General features: G+C 44.7%; 1 protein-coding gene across 1 annotated transcript in view; it reads left to right on the top strand.

The window, feature by feature from the left end:
- The window catches only part of LOC126252451 (solute carrier family 22 member 7-like), a 105,863-nt gene that overhangs the window by 12,005 nt on the left and 66,732 nt on the right, over nucleotides 1-27,126 (top strand). Inside the window, exons 2-3 of the mRNA XM_049953345.1 lie at nucleotides 15,961-16,118; nucleotides 22,424-22,592. Of these exons, the coding sequence (XP_049809302.1) occupies nucleotides 15,961-16,118; nucleotides 22,424-22,592 (327 nt within the window). The remainder of the gene's footprint in view (nucleotides 1-15,960; nucleotides 16,119-22,423; nucleotides 22,593-27,126) is intronic.

Raw genomic sequence — 27,126 nt, 5'->3', positions numbered from 1 at the left:
ACGCAAGGAACTAGAGACGTTTTTTCGAACCCTTCTGAGACTGAACAATGCACTGAATGATCGGTTTAATGCAATCGAGAAGAAAGAAAATAGCTTAAATGAAGAGGGAACATCTGTCATTGAGAACGGGACATTGTACGAACGGGTTAACGCAGTTGAAAAGAAAGCAGGTAACATAACTGAAGGGAAAACAGCTGTTACCGAGGAGGAGGAGCAGCATAAGAAGAATAAGAGCGGATATATAAAACCGCATGCTGCACGGTGTCAGAGATGTCGACTAAGCACGAAGTCATCGAGCCACGGAAGGCCGTTCGCGAGAAGTTACAGTTGCTCAATTTAGGGCATTTGAAGCGGGAGCAGACACAGCGAGAAACCTACAAACCAGTTACTGTATTTTTCGATGCATTATCAACGAAATTCCGCAACAACGACGATGACGCTATTGCCGATTTCATCAACAGTCACAGCGGCGCTGGGATAGACAAAACATTCGGTGTTAGTGGGGAGAAACCATACATGTTGGGCACACAGCCTATAACTTCAAATGAAGAAACACTACAGATCGGCGAGAAACAATTTCAAAGAACATCCGGTCTATTGAACCCACAAAAACTGTAAATTATTCGCCTAAAGATTTGGAAATATTGCTATTAACTGATCTGCATAAGAATGCAAAAACTCTAAGCAATGTGAAATACAAATCCATTATAAGACCTATTTTGGATGGTGAAAAAAATAGCAACGCTGATGGCATTGACATTCAGCATAAAAGAGTGAGCAATCGATTCTCGCAGTACACGAGTATATATACACTCCTGGAAATGGAAAAAAGAACACATTGACACCGGTGTGTCAGACCCACCATACTTGCTCCGGACACTGCGAGAGGGCTGTACAAGCAATGATCACACGCACGGCACAGCGGACACACCAGGAACCGCGGTGTTGGCCGTCGAATGGCGCTAGCTGCGCAGCATTTGTGCACCGCCACCGTCAGTGTCAGCCAGTTTGCCGTGGCATACGGAGCTCCATCGCAGTCTTTAACACTGGTAGCATGCCGCGACAGCGTGGACGTGAACCGTATGTGCAGTTGACGGACTTTGAGTGAGGGCGTATAGTGGGCATGCGGGAGGCCGGGTGGACGTACCACCGAATTGCTCAACACGTGGGGTGTGAGGTCTCCACAGTACATCGATGTTGTCGCCAGTGGTCGGCGGAAGGTGCACGTGCCCGTCGACCTGGGACCGGACCGCAGCGACGCACGGATGCACGCCAAGACCGTAGGATCCTACGCAGTGCCGTAGGGGACCGCACCGCCACTTCCCAGCAAATTAGGGACACTGTTGCTCCTGGGGTATCGGCGAGGACCATTCGCAACCGTCTCCATGAAGCTGGGCTACGGTCCCGCACACCGTTAGGCCGTCTTCCGCTCACGCCCCAACATCGTGCAGCCCGCCTCCAGTGGTGTAGCGACAGGCGTGAATGGAGGGACGAATGGAGACGTGTCGTCTTCAGCGATGAGAGTCGCTTCTGCCTTGGTGCCAATGATGGTCGTATGCGTGTTTGGCGCCGTGCAGGTGAGCGCCACAATCAGGACTGCATACGACCGAGGCGCACAGGGCCAACACCCGGCATCATGGTGTGGGGAGCGATCTCCTACACTGGCCGTACACCACTGGTGATCGTCGAGGGGACACTGAATAGTGCACGGTACATCCAAACCGTCATCGAACCCATCGTTCTACCATTCCTAGACCGGCAAGGGAACTTGCTGTTCCAACAGGACAATGCACGTCCGCATGTATCCCGTGCCACCCAACGTGCTCTAGAAGGTGTAAGTCAACTACCCTGGCCAGCAAGATCTCCGGATCTGTCCCCCATTGAGCATGTTTGGGACTGGATGAAGCGTCGTCTCACGCGGTCTGCACGTCCAGCACGAACGCTGGTCCAACTGAGGCGCCAGGTGGAAATGGCATGGCAAGCCGATCCACAGGACTACATCCAACATCTCTACGATCGTCTCCATGGGAGAATAGCAGCCTGCATTGCTGCGAAAGGTGGATATACACTGTACTAGTGCCGACATTGTGCATGCTCTGTTGCCTGTGTCTATGTGCCTGTGGTTCTGTCAGTGTGATCATGTGATGTATCTGGCCCCAGGAATGTGTCAATAAAGTTTCCCCTTCCTGGGACAATGAATTCACGGTGTTCTTATTTCAATTTCCAGGAGTGTATATTACGACGACCCGAATGAGCTAATATACCGGCTACGACCGCTCATGTCATCAGCTGCCGCTGGTAATACAGCTCATTCGAATGAAGTTGTTTCAGTAATTTCCGAGCTTAGAGAGAGAGAGGGAGAGAGGCATTATCGGATAAGTATGGAGACTGTAGTTAGAGAACTGCACACCAGCACGCCAAACATACCCTCGAAGATAGGTTTCAATTAAAGGTTTGGATGACCTGTAGCAAGTGGATCTTTCGACATGAGGGAAAATTCACGTGTGAATAAAGGATTCAACTATATTTTAATGGTCATTTATACACTCCTGGAAATTGAAATAAGAACACCGTGAATTCATTGTCCCAGGAAGGGGAAACTTTATTGACACATTCCTTGGGTCAGATACATCACATGATCACACTGACAGAACCACAGGCACATAGACACAGGCAACAGAGCATGCACAATGTCGGCACTAGTACAGTGTATATCCACCTTTCGCAGCAATGCAGGCTGCTATTCTCCCATGGAGACGATCGTAGAGATGTTGGATGTAGTCCTGTGGATCGGCTTGCCATGCCATTTCCACCTGGCGCCTCAGTTGGACCAGCGTTCGTGCTGGACGTGCAGACCGCGTGAGACGACGCTTCATCCAGTCCCAAACATGCTCAATGGGGGACAGATCCGGAGATCTTGCTGGCCAGGGTAGTTGACTTACACCTTCTAGAGCACGTTGGGTGGCACGGGATACATGCGGACGTGCATTGTCCTGTTGGAACAGCAAGTTCCCTTGCCGGTCTAGGAATGGTAGAACGATGGGTTCGATGACGGTTTGGATGTACCGTGCACTATTCAGTGTCCCCTCGACGATCACCAGTGGTGTACGGCCAGTGTAGGAGATCGCTCCCCACACCATGATGCCGGGTGTTGGCCCTGTGCGCCTCGGTCGTATGCAGTCCTGATTGTGGCGCTCACCTGCACGGCGCCAAACACGCATACGACCATCATTGGCACCAAGGCAGAAGCGACTCTCATCGCTGAAGACGACACGTCTCCATTCGTCCCTCCATTCACGCCTGTCGCTACACCACTGGAGGCGGGCTGCACGATGTTGGGGCGTGAGCGGAAGACGGCCTAACGGTGTGCGGGACCGTAGCCCAGCTTCATGGAGACGGTTGCGAATGGTCCTCGCCGATACCCCAGGAGCAACAGTGTCCCTAATTTGCTGGGAAGTGGCGGTGCGGTCCCCTACGGCACTGCGTAGAGTCCTACGGTCTTGGCGTGCATCCGTGCGTCGCTGCGGTCCGGTCCCAGGTCGACGGGCACGTGCACCTTCCGCCGACCACTGGCGACAACATCGATGTACTGTGGAGACCTCACGCCCCACGTGTTGAGCAATTCGGCGGTACGTCCACCCGGCCTCCCGCATGCCCACTATACGCCCTCGCTCAAAGTCCGTCAACTGCACATACGGTTCACGTCCACGCTGTCGCGGCATGCTACCAGTGTTAAAGACTGCGATGGAGCTCCGTATGCCACGGCAAACTGGCTGACACTGACGGCGGCGGTGCACAAATGCTGCGCAGCTAGCGCCATTCGACGGCCAACACCGCGGTTCCTGGTGTGTCCGCTGTGCCGTGCGTGTGATCATTGCTTGTACAGCCCTCTCGCAGTGTCCGGAGCAAGTATGGTGGGTCTGACACACCGGTGTCAATGTGTTCTTTTTTCCATTTCCAGGAGTGTAGTTATTCTAAATACGCCTGGGCATTACCTGTGAAAGCGAAATCAGGGAAGGAAGTCACGCATGTGCCTCATGGATTGGTGCAGACGGGGACGAATCGAAGCTCAGATAAACTTCAAACAGATCACGGCGGTAAGTTTTACAATAAATATTTCAAGGCTGTGATGGAGCGGTATAGAATACATCACTACTCGACGTTCACCCACCTTAAGGCGAGTATCGTGGAACGTCTGAACAGAACAGTGAAAACTCAAATGTGGATGAAATTCTATCTTCGTGGCTCTCACAGATGGATCGATATCCTCCCGCAAATAATTGCACAGTATAATCGAACCACACATCGCACAATAAAAATGAGACCAATCGATGTTCGTGATAATAGGCTTCTAGATACAGTATACAATCGTATTAAAATGTTAGATCCGAGCAAACAGCAATTTAATGTAGGTGAATAGTATGTATTTCAAAACACAAGACAACACTGGTCAACCGAGATATACACAAAGTGCAGAAAACGAATCATAGAACCCACCTATTAAAGGACAGCAGTGGTACTGAAATTGCAGGATGCTTTTACGCACAAGAGGTACAAAAGAGCTCGGAACCAGGTGTGTATCTCGTAGAGAGGGTCATACGGCGTTGAGGGAATAGAGCGTTGGTTAAATGGCTTGGTTTTCCCGCATCACAGAACATATGAACCGTCGCTGACGATTTGTTATATAATAGGGAGCGCAGGCCACAATCACCTCAGAGCATAACACGCGTGATAGGAGACGCATTAGAGGAGGAAGCGGTTTTCTCGACAAACAACCAGTCGAATTACACATTCCTGGGTGTAACTACTGTGGAACTGGAACAAAATTTCAAAATCGATTGGCACGCAGTGATAAGGGAATAAATCTACCCAACGAAACGTGTAAGGAACCCATCGTTTACGCAACAAATAAAGCTAGTCACACCGCCGATAGAATTTTAGCTGTTAAAGCTAGGACAGTACGTACGAGAAAGGATATTGGTGTAGGTCAACGCACTGCAGCATTTGCAGTTGAAAGAACTATGCGTGGTAAAGTTAAGTTGGGTTTGGCTTTGAAGTAGTTCAGCCAAGTTAAGAGCGCTGAACGTAGGGCGCTAAGGAAGAAGATGGAAACCAAAGGGTACATGGAAAACTGTATCCTGACAGCGTTGTATGCAGCTAAAAGCGCCCTGAAGCAGAAAGAAGTGAGTTTAAAAAATATCGATTAAACCACCCAGGGTTCTACCAATACCAAAGACGTCGGGTGGAATTATTCCCTTCCTCATTCCTGCCTTAGCCGGTCTTCCAGCAGTGGGTTCACTGGCTGGGGGTGCTGCGACTATTGCCAGGACAGTCAAGAATGCACAGAGCTCTCAGGAGCAACTGCAGGAGGCACGAAGACATAACCGCATGGTGGTGGCAGCAGCTATCGGAAAAGGGCTATACTTGAAACCATACAAGAAAGGACTAGAGCTTCTCATAAAAAACAAAAAACAAAAAAAAAAGATAATACCCCTAGCAATCCTACCAGACAGGGCGCTTAGATACAGATCTGCTTACGTTTGTAACGAAGAAATTCAACATTCCGAGAGTCCGAGGTGTGTTCATGCGGAATACACTACAGAAGACTATGTGGAAATCAGGAGAACGCGGAATTGTGAATCTGGATGTAGCATGCGGACCTGGAACTCAATGGGCAGCATATGTTAAAAAAAAAAAGAAATACAAATAACGTCGTGACCTGCAACCCCCAAAAGAATTAAAACGATACTTCACAGGCAGAAGACATGTGTTCTACAATGTTTGACCCCACCAAGACTTTAATGCATACCTGTGTGGTCATCTATGCATCACGTTCCTTCTGACTTTTACGAATGATATAAAGGCCGGGTATTAAGTACCCATTCGCCAGTCGATGTTTAGATGCAATATCGTACACTCTGACATTAAAAGAACGATCGTCTGTACTACGTGCGAATTACTTCCCACCAATTGATTTAAGCGTTGGAGATTGGAGCATCGCGCTGATTGGACTGGAGACATACAACACCATCCAAAATATCACAGAGGCTAACAGTAAACTGCATCTGGAAATTAATGTTAAAGAAGAAATTGTAAAAATTGAACCTGGTGCATACGATACTGATGATTTAAACGAAATTTTAAAACAGCCTGGAAAAGGGATTGAGCTCCGCGTTAACGTCAGTACACATAAATCTGAAATACGTACGGTGAATGTTTCGATTGACTTTAAGCAGAAAGGTTCAGTAGGCACACTACTTGGTTTCACAAAGGGACAGGTTTTGAAGACGGATCCCAATAAATTTTACAAATCTGATCAAACAGTGGATATTCTCCCTGTCAGTACAATCCTTGTTGAGTGAAACACTGCAACGAGCTCATATCTCAACGATAGACTGATTCATTCAATTTACGGATTGTTCCCATCAGTTGGAATAGGGTATAAGATTGTTGAGACTCCTACCACCGCTATATACCTTCAGTGACAGTTCAGACATTGGACTATCTGGAGCTGCGTGTTATGGATCAGAATAACCAACTTGACTTTCATGGTGAGGAAATCATTTTACGACTACATCTACGACAAGATGGGCGTAAGGAATAAAACCAGCTCAAAAAGTGCACAGCCTAGCACTTCGCAGCAGAACCGCACGGTTATAAAACGTGCGAACTACAAGTTTCTTAAATCATTAGGCTTGAAACCTCACAATGACGTGGTCGCTCAATATATCCCACCCAGTGGAATATGATGAGCGAATCACACGCCAGGAATATTTCTCGCATAAACCTTATGCTTCAGCGACATTTAACAAGAACGATGAAATTAGAGTTGTCATCCAGCATTAAGACGCTTTAACTCTTCCATGCAAGAGCTTCATATATTTGGGTGGATCCTTTAAGAAAAATGATGGTAGTCATACGGTGGGATGAAGGTTTACATGTAATGCTTTGGCGTTCCTGTTCCAGAAAATGAACGTAATGGTGTGGAGATTGATCGTACACGTAATGTCGGCGTAGTATGAACCCTTAAAACATATGTCTCATCACAACCCTCAGATTTTAATGGCTTAGAAAATGCAGGATGGTTCATAGACGAGTCTGTGGATAGAACCTCCGATTTATTGCACGCATACCTCTAAAAATACTTAAGGGGTACTTTGAGGACATGCAGCGCATTGTTATGAATGCTAAACAGGATCGTATTCTGGTATGGAGCGCAACAGATAAAAAGGCATACATTGAAGGAGCTCAAGAGGTGAATCAGATCATCAATAAATTTACATGGAAAATGCCGCACATCACTGTGGCAGACGAGGAGCGTTTGAAGCTGCTTATGTTGCTTAAACGATGATGGTCACATTAGAACCACGTTTTACATTCTGGGTCCCAGGATTGAGCAGTTCAAAATGGTTCAAATGGCTCTGAGCACTATGGGACTTAACATCTATGGTCATCAGTCCCCTAGAACTTAGAACTACTTAAACCGAACTAACCTAAGGACATCACACAACACCCAGTCATCACGAGGCAGAGAAAATCCCTGATTGAGCAGTTCAGTCGATCTTTCTGGTAGTTATCCCACCCACTCAAATATCTCCATCGCCTGCTCCAGAAGGGAGAGCTCGCACTGTCTTTCAGCAGCCACCACCTCATGCTCCCACTCAAGCATCTCACTCTCGCCAGAATTGTTGATGTTGTGGAGCCGTCAATCTATCTCATGGAAGTCGCCTACAACAAGACATTGATTATTAGAAACAACAACAAAAAATTTGTACTGAATTTAACTACAGGGAGATATTGATTATAACTATAGAAAAAAATTAAATAAGTAAAAAATCATATCAGATGGAATTGATGACTCCTGGTCACTATTCTCGACGCATGCTCCTACAGAGATCTCATTTTCCTCTTGAGCAGTAGCAACATCGACAACAATGAATTTATATAGACCTCACACAACTGTATTTGATGTAAAAGTCTAATGGCAATATATTACAACTATACTTACTTTCTTGATGCATTTCAGACTCCAGCAGCAGCAGCAGCTACTGCTGCTGCTCAATGTCCATCAGCGGCTGCTCTAATGCTGCAACAGCGAGATCAAAAGTTTTATAAACACTAGTTGCGGTCTGAATACATCAAGAGCTGTTTTCTGAACATGTAAACTACCACACAGAATTTGAGATGTACTTAAATGAACGTAGCACAACCTCTTCCACTTGCTGGATACTTTCAGCTTCCAGCTGGCGTTCTAATTCCAACATTTCGTGAATGAATGCTATAATAGTAAGACAAAAGAACTTTTATAACCACTTTTTACGAAAATGTATCACACTCTCGAAAAATTTTGAATACTTTGCTATGAAATTTTATAACTATCGTAATTTGAACTCGTGATCTTTTTATGAACATTTACATGGCAATTGACCCAAGTTTGGCCGTTTCCCATTGCCACTGGCATCACTGCTGAATGAGCGTTTCATGGTGCAGGAATCACACTGGCACAACTATGCACTGTCAAAGATTGATGATTGTGGTGCGGATTGGGCTTTATATAACTTCAGACTCCACCCTCTATTTTGTAGAGGACCAATAGGAACTCAGAGTGCCATGCCAGCAAGTTAAACTTCCATTATTTTTTTTCTTCAAGCAGGCTTGGTGCAGCTGTTTGAGGAAAATATCACATCAGTGGGGGGAGGAAAGAATGATCTGAGACAATAATCCTGTGTTTGCCTGCAAGTGGATGGAATATTGGATGCAGCTGCTCGGTTTAGAAAAACACTGTTAATTCTGAGACAGATGGATAGTCTGACACACCCAATGGCAACTGCACTCCTCGAAATATATGTAGCTGTTTCCCTTAGGACAGAGCTGGGGAGGAAGACTCTAACCTTCAAAACCGGTAATGACCAACAAAGCATGCCTTGAGAGCCACACTGTAAGCCGTTTCCAGCTGCTGTCTGCCGCCCCCTCCCCCCCCCCCCCTCCCCCTGACCGAGGCAGACCCATGGACACCAGTAGACAGCCAGACACGTAGCTGAGCTGCACATGTGTCGCAGTTGCGTCATTAGGCTGCCTGAGTGTTACGAGCTCGTGTGGCGTGGCGCCTTTCATGTCACCGCCTCCAGCGCTGGCAAGGGACTTGATAACATGCGGGGATGTGGGCGGCCGCTCAGAAGCTACAATGGCGAAGTCCCTGCACGAGACGATGGCGGTAAAGTGCGACCTCCGCAGCGCACTGTGGAGCGTCTTAATGACTTTGATATCGCAATATACGAAGCGATGAAGTGAAGTGATCGGAAGTTAAACAAGAGTATCCATGTCCTATGAAATGCAAATTATGTCCTTCTCAGAGCATAATTCTCTCATTTCCCATTCTCTGAATTGTTTTTGTCCGATTTCTTCCACTTATTCCCGTTTTATAAAAAAAAAATTTCCATAAAAAATTTCCGTAAATATTATGTCCTCTGAACTGCCAGTTGATTTTTACAGCGAAAATTCTTAACTGCCGCCGAAATTCGAAATCCCGCCAATAGGGTAGGTTGGGATGGGGGGGAGGAGGGGGCTGGGGCACTCGTGCAGGCTGAGAAAAACATGTGACGTCATCCAGGTGCGCGTGTGGGTGTGGGTGGGGGCGGGGTGCTAGGGTGATTAATTGATCAATTTAATTAATTTGCATATCAACTTGATATCAAAATTTCGGTTGTAACCCCACTACCCAATTACTTACGTCTTCCATTTTGTCCCCTGTAACATTATTTTTTGTCTGTCCTAACAATTTACACAACATACTGCATCTCTCTACTGCTCTATGAATGAAACTTAATTTTTCAATAGATTTCGTACTGAAAGGCTATGTCCGATTGCCAACTGCTATCAGTCGAAACTTGTTATGTACACTGATTTTGGACTTTCCTTTTCGCATACATTAGATGCTTACGTCTCAAACGGTATTCATTTAGTAAAGGCTCTCCAGGCCATTTGTTACTTCGTGTCGCTGTCCATTAATTTGTAGTCTTAACTGCCCCAACTATGAAGGAAACGCAGCAGCTGGTCCTCGACATCATTGGTAACTTTTAGTATTTTCTTTTCCACATGTTATACATAACCTTAATTTTTGTTGTTGTTAATATTGTCGCACGCTTTAGAACTCGCTCTGTTAATTTCTTGGACTTCATACAAACAACACTGTATCTGGAGGCACATAATACAGTATCATAGACATTGCGAAGATGCCTCAAGTATATTCCAGTAACGTGTATTTCTTTTTCGTTTTCATAGCTTAAGAATCTAAAAATTTATTCCACGATAACAGAATACTTTTGATAATACGAAATATTCTTAAATCGCCTATCTGCTAGTAATTCTGAATTTCCAGCTATCGTGAACAAATGTAATGAAATGAAATGCCGTGTGGCGAGGGCCTGCTGGCGCGTAGACCTGATCTCCTGGTGCAAGTCTTTTGAGGTGACGCCACTTCGGTGACTTGCACGTCGATGAGGATGAAATGAGGATGATGAACACAACACCCAGACTCTGAGCGGAGAAAGTCTCCAACCCAGCCGGGAATCGAACCTGGGTCCCCCTGCATGACAAGCCGGTCACTGTCCACTGAGCTACGGTGGCGGACAACAAATCTAGTGCATTTTTCAGTTCACTAACGCAAGCTGAATGAAGATACTGTTCTCAACAGCTATGGGGATGGGTTTTGCTGAAACTTACTCAAAAGCTTTATCGAAGCGTTAGAGTATCCTGCAAAATTGTACTTTACACTGACAGGAAAAGTTGCAACACCAAGGAATTTTGTGACATAAGCAAAAATTGGTAGGCGTGTTTCTGTAAATGAAAGATGATGCTTCTTCAAATTTCGGACTAGTCGCATGAGAGTGGTGTTAGTAGCGTCACTATAACGATGTAAATGAGGTTTTCTTGGAATACACGCTGTGACAGTCGTGAGCATTAGTTACCTTTGAGATTCGACGTGGTCAGTTGATGCTAGTCAAGAATGCCTTTGAGTCGACAAAGACGCCATTATCAACACGTCACCGAGTTTAAACGGGGTTGTGTAATATGGCTATAAGAAGCTGGTTGATGATCCTTCTGCGATACTGCAGAAAGATTTGGCAGGAACGTAGACAATGTACATCGTTGCTGGCAGCAGTGGTTACGAGAAAGTACAGTAGCAAGAATACCGGAGTCCAGACGGCCACATGGCACTACCGCGAGGGAAGACTATCGTGTTCGGCGTATAGCTCTGGCGCATCATACTGAATCTGCAGCAGTAATCTGAGTAGCAATTGGCACGACAGTGACACAATGCAATGTTACAAATCGGTTACTTTAAGGACAGCTCATGTATTTGACTGAACCCGTCTGAGGTGTGATTTCATATGACAGCAGGAGCATCTCGAGGTTCTGCTACCCACCCTGACTGCAAATTTGTACGTCAGTTCTGCGATTCAACCTGTTACGCTGTCATTCATGAACAGGATTGCAGGGGTGTTTTTACCAACAGGATGATGCTGGCCCACTTACCGCTGTTGTGGTCCAACATGCCCTACAGTGCTTAGACATGTTGCCTTGGCCTGCTCTATCATCAAATCTATCTCCAATTGAGCGCATATGGGATATCATAGGACAACTACAGCGATACCCACAACTACATTTGACCGTCCCTGTATTGACCGATCAAGTGCAACAGGCGTGGAACTCCATCCCACAAACTGACAACCGGCACCTGTAAAACACAGCACATGCACATTTGCATGGTTGCATTCAACACTCTGGCGGTCACACCACTTAATAATGTACCAGAATTTCACATTTACAATGGCCAATCTCGCGCTTACGTCAGATTGTGATCTTGCATTGTTAATCACTTAAATACACTAATCAGGCAAAACATTACGACCACCTACTTAATTGCAGGTTATGTCCACCATCGGCCAGGACAACAGCCGCGACATGTCTTGGCATGCAAGCAATGGGCCCTTTGTAGGTCGCCGTAGGCAGTTGGCACCACATCTGCGCGTACGTAAGTCACCTAATTCCTGTAAATTGCGGAGAGGGCTTATGAGCTCTGACGCCATGTTCAATCGCATCCCAGATCTGGCGAGATGGGAGGCCAGCACACACTCCCCTGTGTTCCTCGAATCACTTTATCACACTCCTGGCATTGTGACACAGTGCAGTATCTTGTTGAAAAAGGCCACTGCCGTCAGGAAACATGATCGTCGTTAAGGGGTGTACGTGGTCTGACACTCCTTGATGCCTTTCACAAGCCCCACTGGACTCGTGGATGCCCACGTGGATGTTCCCCAGAGCGTAATGGAGCCGCCGCCAGCTTGTCACTGTCCAGCGGCACAGGTGTCAAGGAACTGTTCCCCTGGAAGACTATGGATTCGGGCCCTCCGGTCGGCATGATCAAAAAGGTATCGGGATTCATCAAACCATTCAACGGTCTGCCAGTACGCCAACGTCCAGGGTCGATAGTCACGTGCCAATTTCAGTTACAGTTGCCGATGTCGTTGTGTTAACATTCGCACATGCATGGGTCGTCGGCTGCGGAGACCGATCGTTAGGAGTGATTGGTGCACTGTGTGTACAGGCACACTTGTACTCTGCCCAGAATTAAAGTCTGATTTTAGTTCTGCCACAGTTCGCCGCCTGTCCTGTTTTACCGGTCTGCCCAGACTACGACGTCAGACATCTAAATGAGGGGCGGCCGCCCAACCCCTTGATGTCTGGACGTGGTTTCCCCTTGGTTTCGCCACGTGTTGAAGACACTCACCACAGAACTTCTGGAACACCCGACAAGTAGCGCAGTTTCCGTAATGCCGGTGCCGAGCCACCGGGCAATCACAATCTGCTCTCGGTCAAACTCAGATCGCTCGCCTTCCCCATTCTACACACTCACTGATATTACATGCACCGTGCATGTGTTCGACTAGCAGTTATTCCTCGCCGGGTGACGCTGCTATCGACTGGAGGTGTTCATATCGGTAGTAGGTTGGTGGTCATAAAGTTCTAGCTGATATGTGTAAAACTGTATCCCCGAAATTTGTTTACTCTACATTACTTTTTGGCGTTGCGATTTTTTCTCTGTCAGAGTATTTATCGATTAAATGCAGAATTTATTTCCCCACTTGAAATTGGTCAATCATGCTAGACCCACTTCTAAATCCAGCATTTTCCTTTCGCCTACTTCGATCGAAAAATAGTATTTTGCTTTGCAGTAGTTCACAATTTCAGTGATTTGCTTATACGTCACAGTCAATTGGCAGACCGGACAGAGATTTTTTTCGTCTTTTCTATCTCCTTGCTTGTGAAAGACACAAGTCACTTTTGTAGCACATTACCTTCGTTGAAATATTACCATCTCCAGACACCTCTCTTTTTTTATCTAGAACTGCTTTATACGCATCATGTGACTTTACTTCGTCATTAGGTTACTGATTCAATAACTGAACGATTCTAATATTGAAGTCAGTCATGGAATGATCACTGTTGATTTGTGTACTGCTTGTCTTCCAAATTGTATCAGTTGTTTCTCATACAAAATTTTCATCGTTTCTTTGTGCATCTTCTCGAACTTGTTTTCAGTTATTTATGTTTAATGCAGCAAACTTTATCGTGTTCCTACAAGCAGTTGCTTGAAACTGTCGCCGCCTGTTTGCGTGCTTCGTTCCATTTCAGATTTTCCGTTCCATTTCAGATTTTCCGTTCCTTTTCCTTTTTTTGTTCCTTTTCCTTTTTTTCGTTCCTTTTTCTTTTTTCGTTCCTTTTTTCTTTTTTCGTTCCTTTTTCTTTTTTCGTTCCTTTTTCTTTTTTTCTTTTTTTCGTTGCTTTTTCTTTTTTTCGTTGCTTTTTCTTCTTTTCGTTGCTTTTTCTTTTTTTCGTTGCTTTTTCTTTTTTTCGTTGCTTTTTCTTTTTTTCGTTGCTTTTTCTTTTTTTCGTTGCTTTTTCTTTTTTTCGTTGCTTTTTCTTTTTTTCGTTGCTTTTTCTTTTTTTCGTTGCTTTTTCTTTTTTTCGTTGCTTTTTCTTTTTTTCGTTCCTTTTTCTTTTTTCGTTCCTTTTTCTTTTTTCGTTCCTTTTTCTTTTTTCGTTCCTTTTTCTTTTTTCCATTCCTTTCTTTCAAGTCTGCAATTTTTTTTTTTGAAAAAATTGATTTGTTGAATAACTGCCCTTTCTTATCTGCATTTGCATAACCTTCGCTTTCTAGAATGCTGACGTTCTTGTGTAAATTACCCTTGTACACCACTTTTCTTACGTTAATATTATTGTAAGTCGCTAAAATACACTGATGTGCAAAAGATAAGGATGAAAGTAGCTTCTGCATTATGCGTCGCTGGTAAATAACATAGCTCGATTAAACTTGGGCTGTACATAAAAAGAACTCCTACAATACAGAAAGTAGCTGTAAATAAATACGCAGTGAGAGGAAAAGAAAAGCACTTTTATTCAAAGACAATAATATTACACTGAAGTTATGATGGCCCCCTGGACATTTCAAAATGTGGGACATTGTTATTAAGAAGGGCGTGTGATCACCAAGGATGGAGCTCCATATTCTGAAACGTGTTACCACGCTACTCACGCATCCCACAAGTGTTCGATGAGACTTAAGCCGGAGGGTGTGGGCAGGCCAGTCAATTCTTTGAATATTTTCTTGTTCCGAGAGCTCATCTACCTACGGTATTCAATCCGGTTACACATTATTATCGATAAATATGGGGTCAGTGTCGAATAAACCAATGAAAAAACGCGCATGGACAAGTAGTACAGTGTAACAATAACATTGACCAGCGAGTGTACCGTTTCCGTAGATCTGGCGGTCAATTTACCCACGCAACATTATGCCTTTCTACACCGTAACACGAGCACCAAAACATCATGTTGAACAATTTTCTTTGGTGCATTACGTGACCTCAATTCTCGCCATATGAGGGTACACTCTGATCCACTACTCATATTGAATTTACTATCATCTGAGAAAAGCATGCGACCCCTGTCCTTGTTGGTCCAATATCTATGCTCTTGAAACAGTCGCAAGCAAGACTGCCGGTGTGATGCTTTCAATGAAACACAACTTACTGATCTTCAGACAGAGAGTCCATCCCCATGCAGTCGCCAGGCAGCCGAGGAGTGTGAGATTCCTTCTCTTGCAATCGTGTTAAATATGGGTGCAATAACATTCAGTAGTTGGTATGGGTCCCTTCCTGCTTGTTACACAATGTAGTTGTCATCTGCTGCTGTGATTGGCCGTGGTCGACCATCTTATCTCCTTCGAGCAGCTGTCTCTGTGGTTTGGTCTCCCCATGCATATCAAACAATGCTGAGAGCAATACCGTACTCCTGGGCTACATTAGTCACAATTCGTCCTCCTTAGAGTTTCTTGATTCTTCCCCTTGTGAAGTCATCCAAATGTTGTCTCTCAGCTATGAGTGATGAAGAACACCACCACAATGCACTATAACTGATTGGAACATACTGTTTGTTCTCATTATTTCAACTGCCTCATCTTGCGGGACTAGCCCCATTTGGCACTACAGTCACACTGACCTCATGTCATGTGACGTCCCCACATTCTTTCATTTTAAATGAGTTGTTAATATGTTACGTTACTTCATCTATCTTGTCCATAAGTTTTGCAGAGCAGTGACTATATTTCGTCACTCAATTTGTTTAATTTCAATAAGGTCTACGCATACTACATTTTTTTCTCATATCATTCAAACGTGCCTAGTTGAGCAAAAATGAAATATAGAAATAAATAGATAAATAAAAACTCCCGAGTTTCCTAATATGCACAAAAATACTGATGCTTTGATTGACTATCCAGAGTGTGTAACTGCCTTCGAGGGACCAGGACCTGATCTCCACTAACGCCAAGAATTATCGTTCTGTGGGAGGAGTGGAATGCAGTCCACTCGGCATTTGTTATCTATTCTTGTGCTGCAGGTGTGGCCGCCGCTGGCAGCAGTTCCTGTGCTTGGCAGCCCACATGATCAGCAGGGTCGTGCTGATTCTCGCACCATCGATTCCCATGTTATTTGCTGTGGGGGTGTCTCTGGTGGCAGCTGCAAGTGGACCAATGTTCGAGTCATCACTGTCTGTCGGTAAGGTATTCTACGTTTATAGACTAACGTTTTATGAAGTGAATGATCACCACGTTCAACTTTGTTTTTCTCTGGACGTGCATATTGTTGATGATTGTTGTAGTAGTAGTAGTAGTAGTAGTTGTAGTAGTAGTAGTGCAGAGCATGTGATTGGTGTTAGTGCTACAGATGGTGTTAATGTAGTGGGGGCCAGTGTTGCCGTCCAGCACCGAATAGTTGTGATTGAGTTAGTAGCAGAGGATAACGACGTTTGGATTTGGAAGAATTGTGATTGTTATTACAGATAGGAAATTGGGTTCTGGCTGTTGATGCTATTTGAAGAGGAATGATGCTGTAGCTTCTTCGTGAGATTAAGATAATGGTGTGGGGTTGGCTGGAGAGTTTAAGCGAAAATATTTAGGCAGGTGAATAAAGAGCTTAGTTCATCCCGAAAGTAACTGACTTCGGCGTTTAACTGGAATACGGAGTGCACAAATAAACTGATTTGAAGAAGACTGCAGGGCCAACCGGGACAGTGAGGGTACATAAAGAAGAATTTCTTCATGGTATGGAAAATGGATGGCTATTGAATGTTGGAATAGCAGACGCTTGATTGTAGTTCCTGCGAGGCGTAGGGGGGATTTCATGCAGACTTTGATAAATGCAGTTATAGATTACACACACTACGAATTTACAGTTGAATGTAGGATAAGGGTGTCTCATTGTTAAGATAGCCAATTCCGTAAATGTATTCAAGAAATGTACGTGTAAGGAAAATGAAATGCGAGTCATTTTGGATATTTCATTGGTTTATGTAAATTTCTTTCTCGTCGTAGAATTCTCTCCCCTTATCACAGAACTGATGGCTGGAGAGGAGCGAGGAGGACGGGTTGTTTGTGAGATTTTGGTCTGAAAATAGTCTGTAATGGATAGTAACCTTGTACTACAATGTGGTTTTCGTGTAATGAAAAGCAGCATTATGTATCTGGATTTACTGCTTACATGGCAAAAAATGGAAACTACTAAACTTAGGCACTTTTTATTTTAAGACACTGTCTCTATAACTATGTAACTTGGCTTCACGGTGGAATAAAATAAAGGAATCAATTTCTGCAGTCATCAGTTAGAAGCAATTGGAGTTAATTCCATCTCGTATACCTGTAATGTATTGCCTCTTGTACATTTCTATAAGTGATAGGTGTTAAGAGTGTTTAAGGAACTGGAGGGAATTGGTGAACGTAGACGACTTACATTGAGCTTTTGCTCCTGGATGTAGAATTTCACAGTGTTTATGGTACTGCTCATGGGCGTACCCAGCGAGGGGCAGGGGGGGGGGGGCAGCTGCCCCCCTCCCCCTTAGAAGATATTCGCAGTTTTTCACTATTTTATTTAATGATAAATGCTGCATGTTTTCTCGGATTGTATAAGTGCATTCTTTTATTTAAAATGTTTATTAAAAGCAGTTTTTCACTGGTTTATTGTTTTATCTAATACGAAGTGCTGTATGTTGTCTCGAGTCCTTGTTTCCTGAGACTAGTATGGCCTGCCCCCCCTCCCCCCCCCCCTAGTTCAGATCCTGGGTACGCCCTTGGTGATGCTGCCACTGGTAGTGGTGATGCTGGTGGAGATCTCGACGGTGCTGCTCCTGATGTTGCAGTGAGTGATGAGGTTTCGCAGAGTTTGCTCAGTGATAATGTAACGTCCCCTTAGAAAAATTATGAATGACTGTACTGGTAAACCTCTTACGTTATTTCATTTCCAAACAGCTGAGCAAAACTGAACGTACTCACACATTTCTCTCTTTACTAAAGAGATTAAACTGACACACAATATTTTTAGCGCAGCGCAGTCTGACTTTCAATAATCCCTACAAAAGAATGGCCCTGACTAACAATAACCTATACCTTTCATGAATCACTTACCTCACAAAAATCCTCGTTACTCGAACTACTGCAATACAGCGAGCGCCAATACTGCCAGCTAAATAAAAGATTCTAACTACTGAAGGCACTAACTACTGATAGGCATTGTTAGCAAATGAAAGATTTTGATAGAGAACAAACAATGTATTTACCTTAATCATGTTCAAAAGTCTATACATCAGTTCATGACATCCATCTTTACAAATTTCCTTTTTCTGGCGGACACACGTCCCGATCGTTCGCTCAGAACTCTGTCATCTCTCCCCTCACATCCACCACTGCTGGCGGCTCACCTTCAACTCCGCAACGCTACGCGCTGTTCACATCCAACTGCCCAACACTACAGAAGCGAATATTCCAACAATGGCTACCAGCCACTGACTGCACACAGCACAGTCAGTGATTTTCATGCAGACTGCTACGTGTCGTTACCAACATAAAACCTAAACAGCCTACTTACAAGTATTTTTGTATCTAAACTGTGACACCGTTTCGGTGGTAATGGCGGTAAAATGAGGGAGGGATAGCAGTTGATTAAAAATCATATTATAGAGCAGGTAAGTAAAACGTGTATGGAGTGATAGTGAACGACAATAAAGAAGATTGATGACAGTGATAGGCTGCAGAAGTAATCAGAATATAATACAATGGATGACAATAGCCGTGAACAGCCACAAAATTAAGACAGGTAGTATCAGAGTCAACTGCTGATGGGCAGCAATATCAAAGACCGGCAGCAACTGGTGGAAAAAAAGCATTGAGATATATGCCACATTACTTTCTATTTGAGTTATTTTCCAAATTTCCCAGGCTGCGCAGAAAGTTACAAAGAGATGAAGCACAATAGTTACCTTTAAATAATTTAGATAGTAATTTCGGCGCCTCTTGCACTGGTTCTTTGGTTAATTTTAACGAGCACTGCGTACAAATCTGCACTGTGGTACTGTGACCACATAACAGGCTGTTGACCTGTGCGTTTGCTTGAGAAGTGGTCAATAATAGGCCGTTTACATGGCAATTAAGGCAAAACTGATTTGTATGGTAGCCTTGCTCCTCACATTTATCACCATTTAATTAAAGAAAAAAACTTTTACTGCTAAGAGGAACCACCTACAGAGTACTGACAGCACTTGATTGGGTTAGTGGTGGAGGTGACGGGTCCAGTGACACACTGGTGGTCGACAGAAATATTTTATTAGACTTTGTTAGCAATGTGAGGGCTGCACAACCCACTCAAGTGACTCAGGATGGTAATGGCTAGCAGGCCACTGGCTTCCACTCAGGCGAAGGGATGCATACGTGGACATCCTGTGTTGATGACATCAGGCTCAGCAACAGCTGGCAATCTGATAGGGGCCAAGGCCCTGACATCAGTGTGCTCTCCTTCTGTTACGACGGTTTGCCATTGTAGAATGGCCACACCTGCCGACAAAGGCTGGACTTACGCTTACCACAGAGGCGAGCAAAGACTGCCGTGCATGGTACACGACCCCCTGCCCATAGCAGGAGTCTGGTGATGGCAGGCATAGGCGGCAAGTCGACAGTGCTGTGGCACCAAGACTCACCAGCAGACTCAGAGCAGGAAGTGGGTGGCCCGACCTGGTCTCAAACCTACGGCTGCAGTTGGCGGTGCCCAGTTGCGGCCCAGGCGTGGTGGTGGTGGTGCTGGACACTAAATGAATCTGTCTCAAAATTCACAGCTATTTACACAGCTCTGATACGCATTTATTGTAATATTACCCATTCCCCAGCCACGTAGCTCAAAACATGGGTCTTGCCATGGTGTGGTGACGTCGTCCTGCCCAATGTGGCTATTAACATTGTGTGGTGCCGGTTTTCTCGAGCACAGTTAGCACAATCGTTTTGAGTGGAGTTGTCACACCTCTGTAGCCACAATTACCTACAAGTTTCATTTAAAACTAGGTTACTACGTTACACAATGTAATGTCATTGCATTCTCCCCTTTCAAGATCTCTCGAAATCTTTGTAACAAAAATTCATCGTTTTGTATGAGTGCTGTGCTTGTCGAAAACCTGGTTCAGATATCTCGGACCGTTTATGGAAAATCAGGGGTGCCATAGTGCATGGAACACCATGTCTGTGATCGGAGACTGATAAGCTACCTCACCGAGGAGTAATGTTTTCTATGCCATTATACGCTGTGACGTTAACCATAAGTAACCTGAAGTTTAGTAGCAGGATATGTGTTTAATTAATTATTCACAGTACTGACAGTAGAACTTTCCAAGGTCACCTAACTATCTTACTGTTAGTCAGCTATGTCTTGCCATTACGTTGTCACCAGCTTCTGTTGCGGAAGATACCATTTGATACTACTATAGTTCTTGATCCCGTCGATTTTCAAGCATATGTCCTTCAATAATTACGACTCACTTTTTTCAGTCTTTTAAAGCATTAGTCTTTTGTCGCCAGATCCGAAACAAAAGGCTTGACGTTTTACGACTGCAGATCTTGTCTTTGCAGGACTCCAGAGCAGAGGGCGATGATTGTGTCTCGCTTTAGTTAATCAGTCACTTCCAAACGAGTAACAACTTCCATTTGACCATGAGGCATCCGAATTTGAAATGGTACCAATCGCATGCAGTAGCTGCTCTGTATTTGTTAGTATGCGATGGACTTCCCAAAACAATACTGAAAACAAGCTACCACACATCAAAAATTTAATTAGAATTTTAATGTGAAGAGAAGGGAGATAATAATTGTGCTGATAATTACTTCACAACTTCGAGATGACTGGTGGTGCAACGCTAACACAACAAATGGAACACAAGAGCAGAAATACTTGGGTCTGGTTTCATTTAAAATCACTGAATATGTTAACTTTAGATTGAACAATAAGTAAATAATTAATATTCAATAATTAATTACAGCCGGCCGGTGTGGCCGTGCGGTTCTAGGCGCTTCAGTCTGGAACCACGCGACCGCTACCGTCGCAGGTTCGAATCCTGCCTCGGGCATGGATGTGTGTGATGTCCTTAGGTTAGTTAGGTTTAAGTAGTTCTAAGTTCTAGGGGACGGATGACCTTAGAAGTTAAGTCCCATAGTGCTCCGAGCCATTTGAACAATTTTTTTGCAGCAGTTTTTCACTTTAACGTAAATATGTGAAAGACAATATTCAACTGAACACGATGCTAAAACTGTACTGATGTTATTTAATAACATTAATTTCGTCACACACATTAAAAACAATGTTTTCACTGAACTGCAGTCATCACAGTCCTTATGCTGCTTAATAAGTGATTTGGCGCTTTACCTTTGGAAGTCTGCTTTGTTGTGTATTCCTCAGCCAGTTGGTATATTTTCTACATTAAGCTGAAATAATATTTAGTTGATTCCGTTGCATTTCAGACTTCAGAACATATTCATTTAAAATTATATCAGCTTTCCGTTATAACTCTTGAATATGCAAACAAATTTTAGGTACATAGAACACAGGACTGGATTGCACACACTCCTTACGTAATGAAATACATAACACCATATTCACTGAACAAAATATCAATTATTCAAAATAAAACACCAAACTTAAGAGAGGTCGGCTGCACAAAACGAAAACTTCGCTCAATGGCTTACTGAGAACGTGTCAAATGATTGCACGACACATGTAATAAAAATATTCAAGTAATTGCTTCAGTGAGCAGTTACTTTGCTTCTGTTGGTAATACTACGTAATTTCACACAGCTGAATCACTTAAATATTTGGCGCCATACAACAATTTGCAATCCACATAACCTGCTAAATTCCTTGTACCAGTAGCCAATCAACATCCATAAGATGCATTTTAATGTCCATTTTATCGTTGAAATACTGACTTTTAAGTACTTCAGAAGTTGATCCAGCGTACTCCGCCGATGATGCACAGCTGATATGTAAATGTTGATTCCAAAAGTAGCATTTTTACAAAGTTTACGAAGGCTTACAAGTGTTCACACAAGCAACTTTTCACCAAGACAGTTATAGAACGACTCTCATAGAAAGAATCATGAAAAGGCGGGATTTCATCGCGTCTTTGTCCAACCATAAATCCCCTAATTGACGTAACGGCTATTGCCTTAGTCATTACTCTCTTTAATTACATATCAGTTTTGATAACACTTAGCGGTTAGTTTTGTATACAAAATAACTGAATTACTAAACATCTTAATCTTTTAAAACTATTATTTAAACATTCCTGATTGCACTTGAGGTAACAACGCTCACTCCTTCGAATACCGTTGTACTTTAGGCATAAGACTGCCGTTTTGTTCTAATGTTAGGATTATAGTTCGATTTCTCGAGTAATATTTTTCAGGGCAACCGGAGGGGTCTCGAAAGTAAGCGTTTTGTTTAATACATAATTCAATGCACGAGTACTTATGTGGGTCATTTTTTTCTGGTTTCAGGACTCGAACTGACAACCATCAAGCACCGTACGACTATCAGCGCCATGGCGTGCCTTTGTGCAGGAGCTGGAATGATGGCGGCTGGCCTGGTGGCGTGGATCATGCCCTATTGGAATTTTCTCTTCCTCTTTGCTGCATTATGTTGTCTTGCATTGTTTTCATTTTTCAGGTGATATGAACTGAATGTTAAACAGAAATGAATGTATTATCTTTTTCCTCATTAACAAATATGTATGTTTTCAGCGGGAGCGCTACATTCATAGAATGAACTGGTACTACTACTAACACCAACACTACCTTTTCAAATAGATCAATTCTCGTAAGAGGTACTAAGTTTACTTGGTTGTGGTCATTTATCAATTAATCGCTACCTTTGAAGTGCGGTGCTTGAGTAAGGTACTATTAAGGGAATATTCAGTTTTTCCAAAGAGAAATATTCACAAATCAATGTGAATTGAACGTTCCATTGTTCACCCAGACCTGATATTTATCCTTCATGCTGTAACATTTACAAATGACAAAGATAATTGGTCTGAACGTTGGTTAGTAGTGATGCCAGGTAGTACGATGACAGCTCACATGGCCTAGAGTTTAAGCCCTTGAATATTGAGCTTCGACCCAGAAACTAGTAGTGACGAAATAAATATAATAGTGTAGATGTGGAAGTTCTTTACAGAAAAGAGGAGGTAGACGTTTGAAAATGTGAGGTAGCCAACTTCGTGAAGTGCGGTATACTGAACGTGCCAGCCATTATCTTGGGAGATGGGTTGTAGAACGTCCATCATTTACCACGAGTATGTGGGAGCAGCACAGAGTACCGCAAATATTTACGAATGTTCTCACGGAGTCCATATAAAAAACCCTTAATCTCAAGGTGCGCTGAACACTGATGAGATGCATGGCTGTTGAGGAGGACCAGTCATTAGTGGGCAACCTCTGGGGAACTTGCTGTACCTCAGTTGCATAATGTTTACTTAGACATATGGGCTATGTCTAAATGAACCTGAATTTCCGTAGCTGCTAGTCAAACCAAAATCGTTTCTTAGATTTTTTCTCTTCCAACTCCTCGCAGAATGGATGTGTTGCTGGTAGGTACCAACACCCAGTTAACCCCTGAGGGGCTCATGATTTTTCCGTGAGTTCCCGCATGGCGCAAATGGGGCCCCGATCTATTGCAGCCCATTCTCCCTTCCCAGGCTATATTTCCTTCCCCACCCTCTCCTTCCCCGTCTTTACTCCTTTCCCGCTGCCCTCTCCTTCCCCTCAGTGTTCTTACTTACGCTGACCTGGCTATCCATCTGGTTTCCTGTATTCCTTGCGATTTTGTTCCCCTTTTTCTTTTTGATCCTTCCTTTTTGACATTTTTGGCTCCCCTTTAGAGTTTGACCTCCGCTTACAAATTTTCTCTCCATAGTGTAAGCCATTTGGGGCAGAACTCTCTTCCTAGCATCTATGATGTGGATTCCTCTCCCTCATTCCTTCTCCTCTTCCTTCCTGCTGAAGCACTCTCCGGCCTGCTAGGTCACCAGCACTTGCAGCCAGTCTGTGTGGTGAGGCTGTTAGGTACCTACCTGGCTGAGCACCCTGACAATACTGGCATCATACTTCTGATACCCGAACTGTTGTGCCCCCATGTATGTCTAGGAGTGGTTGCTTGTCATTCTGAAGCCTTGGAACACCTCAGGGCAGATGCTTTGCATATGAAACTATCAAGTTCCAAAAAGCTGGCCATTCTTCTATGACCATCTCTCTGGTTGGTAATGGATCATTTCATGATGCTTCTTATGACCCTGGAGCCATCCTTTCCCTGCTTCCATCATGGGAAGGGCCAGGCTCACTGGAATGGGGTTAAACACTTTCCTGCTACCTCATCTGTACTAGGACATGTGGGGACACATTTACCCATAATTTTTTGTAAAAAAACGTCGGAGACAAGTTTGGTCCAGTGAAGTTTCTCAGTTAGATACGATCGAGTTAACTCTTGATAAAAAGTTCTTCTGTCACCCAATCTGCAGCCCTCCACGCTTCTTGGCGACGTCTCGGTGTCCATTTCACCTACCAGTCTTTGAATTTGGTACAAGGAGACATTCTTCACCTTCAAACTCCAGCCAATCTGGAATGACAGTGCGTTCATTTTCTTCGGCGCGTTCAGAAAGTGATCAAGGCAGTTGGGCCAACACTGCCGCCTTAATTCTGGCATTTGAGGGAAATGTCCTCATGGGAAAGGTCGAGGTTATGTGTTACCAGTGTGATGTGAAGCCAAATGTCCCACCACACCACCCATGAGATGTTTTCGATGCCTGCGTTTTGGGGACGTCTTCCCAATGTACGGCCGACTGCCTATGTGGCGAATGTGGCCACCCACTACATGAGGGGTGCCATATGTTCTGCCACCTGTGTATTTTAATTGCCATGACTATCACTCCCCATGGTTATCAGATTGCCCAGTTTATAAGAAGGAAAAGAAGATACATTCATCTTACACTGAGGTTCATCAGAAATATGATCGACAGCACCCTGTGTCGATGACTCTTACCTTTGCCTCTGTTATATCCTTTCCCCTTTTTCCCTTTCCCCATCCTCCCTCTTCCTTAGCCCAGTCCCATCCCTTCTCCTCTCCCCTCCTCTCTCCCCCTCAACTGTGGCTCCAGCGCCCTCTGCTCTGGGTGCAGTTCACCCTGCCCAGCCAAAGGAGAGTCCCCCTTCTTCAGTGACTGCTGGTGATACGGCTCCTCCCAGGACCCCTCCCCTAGGAGTCTCTCAGGCCAGAGGCCTGCTACCAGAACTCACCTATGGGACACACAGTCTGTGTACCCCAATGTTGCCCACTGTCTTTCCATTCCAGATGTTCCAGATCTTGCAGAAGTTTGCTCTCCCTTCGTGCCCTTCCCTCCTCGACCTACGAAAGAGAAGAAAAAGAAGCATAAGATCCTGGACAAGCCCCCCCCCCCCCCGCTACCTGAGTTTGACCTCTTATTTATGACAAACTGCCTATTGGCTTCTGTCTCGGGTTCTTCGGCCGACGTTCATCTAATGATTTTTCTGACGTTTCGCCAGCACGAGTGGCTGGCATTGTCAAAGCTTCACCCTCCATTGCCGGCAATGGAGGGTGAAGCTTTGACAATGCCAGCCACTCGTGCTGGCGAAACGTCAGAAAAATCATTAGATGAACGTCGGCCGAAGAACCCGAGACAGAAGCCAATAGGCAGTTTGTCAACAAGTGGCCACGAAAGCCTCAACAATTTTCTCTTATTTATGGATGTCACCCCATACTAACTGGTGACAAATGGTGACCTGGCAGGCAACCAGTACCTTCGTGGACCAGTGAGTGCCACTCAGCAATCTGGGTCAAGCTTACACCTCTTTGACGGTTTAACAGCAGGAAACCTCACAGCCTTTCGGGTTGGGAGAGCCAAGGCTCGACATGTCATTAAGGAGAGCAAGAAAAGTTCATGGAAAGCGTTCCTGGACTCCATGAACCGTTCCACGTGTTCTACAAAGGTATGGGAAGCCATCAGGAGGATTTCCAATAAACACAGTCGTTTACCAATAGCGGCACTGCGGAAACAGAAGTACATCACTGATCTTGCGTATTAGGGATCCGACAGTTTGTTGGTATGTTTACGCACAGATCATGTAATTTGCATAAATAAGGGGCAGCTGATATGAGTGTGCGGTGATGGTGGCGATAGCGACCCAGATGGGTTCCACAGAAGAGTTTGATCTTTGTGACATCAACGTGAGTTCACTATAATGCTCCAAAAACCACTGCATCACGGTTCTGGTTGCGAGCCACGGACAATTATACTGCCGAAAGATGACATCGCCGTCGGCGAAGACACAGAGCATAAAGGGCTGCAGGTAGTCCGCAGCTGTCAGCGTGTCTTCGATTAATACCGTAGGTCCTTTTTGAATGTCTGTCACAGCATAATATTGCTCCCACCATCCAGCGTCCGTTGCGTGCTGCACGTTCCGAGCTGCCGTTCACACCAATGACGGCGTTTGTGGAGACGAATATCGACCTAGTGAAGCAAAAATCCGATTCACCCGAAGACCCGACACGTTTCCATTGATTGACGGTCCAGTACGGATGGTCCCGTGCCCACTGCAATTGTAATTGGATCAGCATGTGAACGCGTATGAGTGATACGCTTCAGAGCTCCATGTCCAACAGCATACAATGAATGGTGTGCTCTAAAACGCTTATGCGTACACCAGCATTGTGCTCTTTCCGCAAAGGTGCCACAGGTAACCATCTATCCTACTTTGAGCAGACAAGCCTCCAAACCCCACGTTCTGTGAAGAGTCGTGGACGTCTAATCATTTAGCGCCTAGTAGTAGTTTCACTGTCCTGATACCTCTTTCCATAGATGCTCATGACAGTAAGTCGTGAACATCGACCAGCTTCGTCGTTTTCGAGATATTCGTTCACAGGGTCTGCGTAATAATAATCCGCCCTTTGTCAAAGTCGCTGATCTCAATGTATTTCCCCATCTGTAGCTCATATCTTCGCTAGGGTGTTCCCCCGTCCGTGTCTGCTGTACTTACGTACTTTCGTTACCGCGTCACATGCCCGCAACGCCACCGGCGGCATCCAACGTCGCAGTGGGTAGTGGTCGTAATGTTTTGGCTTACCGGTGTATGTAGCTGCGGGCCTCCGTTATTGTTCTTTTATTTTCCCGGATCGTGTCCCCAAGGTCTGA

This window comes from Schistocerca nitens, chromosome 4 (genome assembly GCF_023898315.1).
Source record: "Schistocerca nitens isolate TAMUIC-IGC-003100 chromosome 4, iqSchNite1.1, whole genome shotgun sequence".
NCBI lineage: Eukaryota > Metazoa > Arthropoda > Insecta > Orthoptera > Acrididae > Schistocerca > Schistocerca nitens.
The sequence above is the reverse complement of the archived record's forward strand: the minus strand, read 5'-3'. Positions and strand labels throughout refer to the sequence as shown.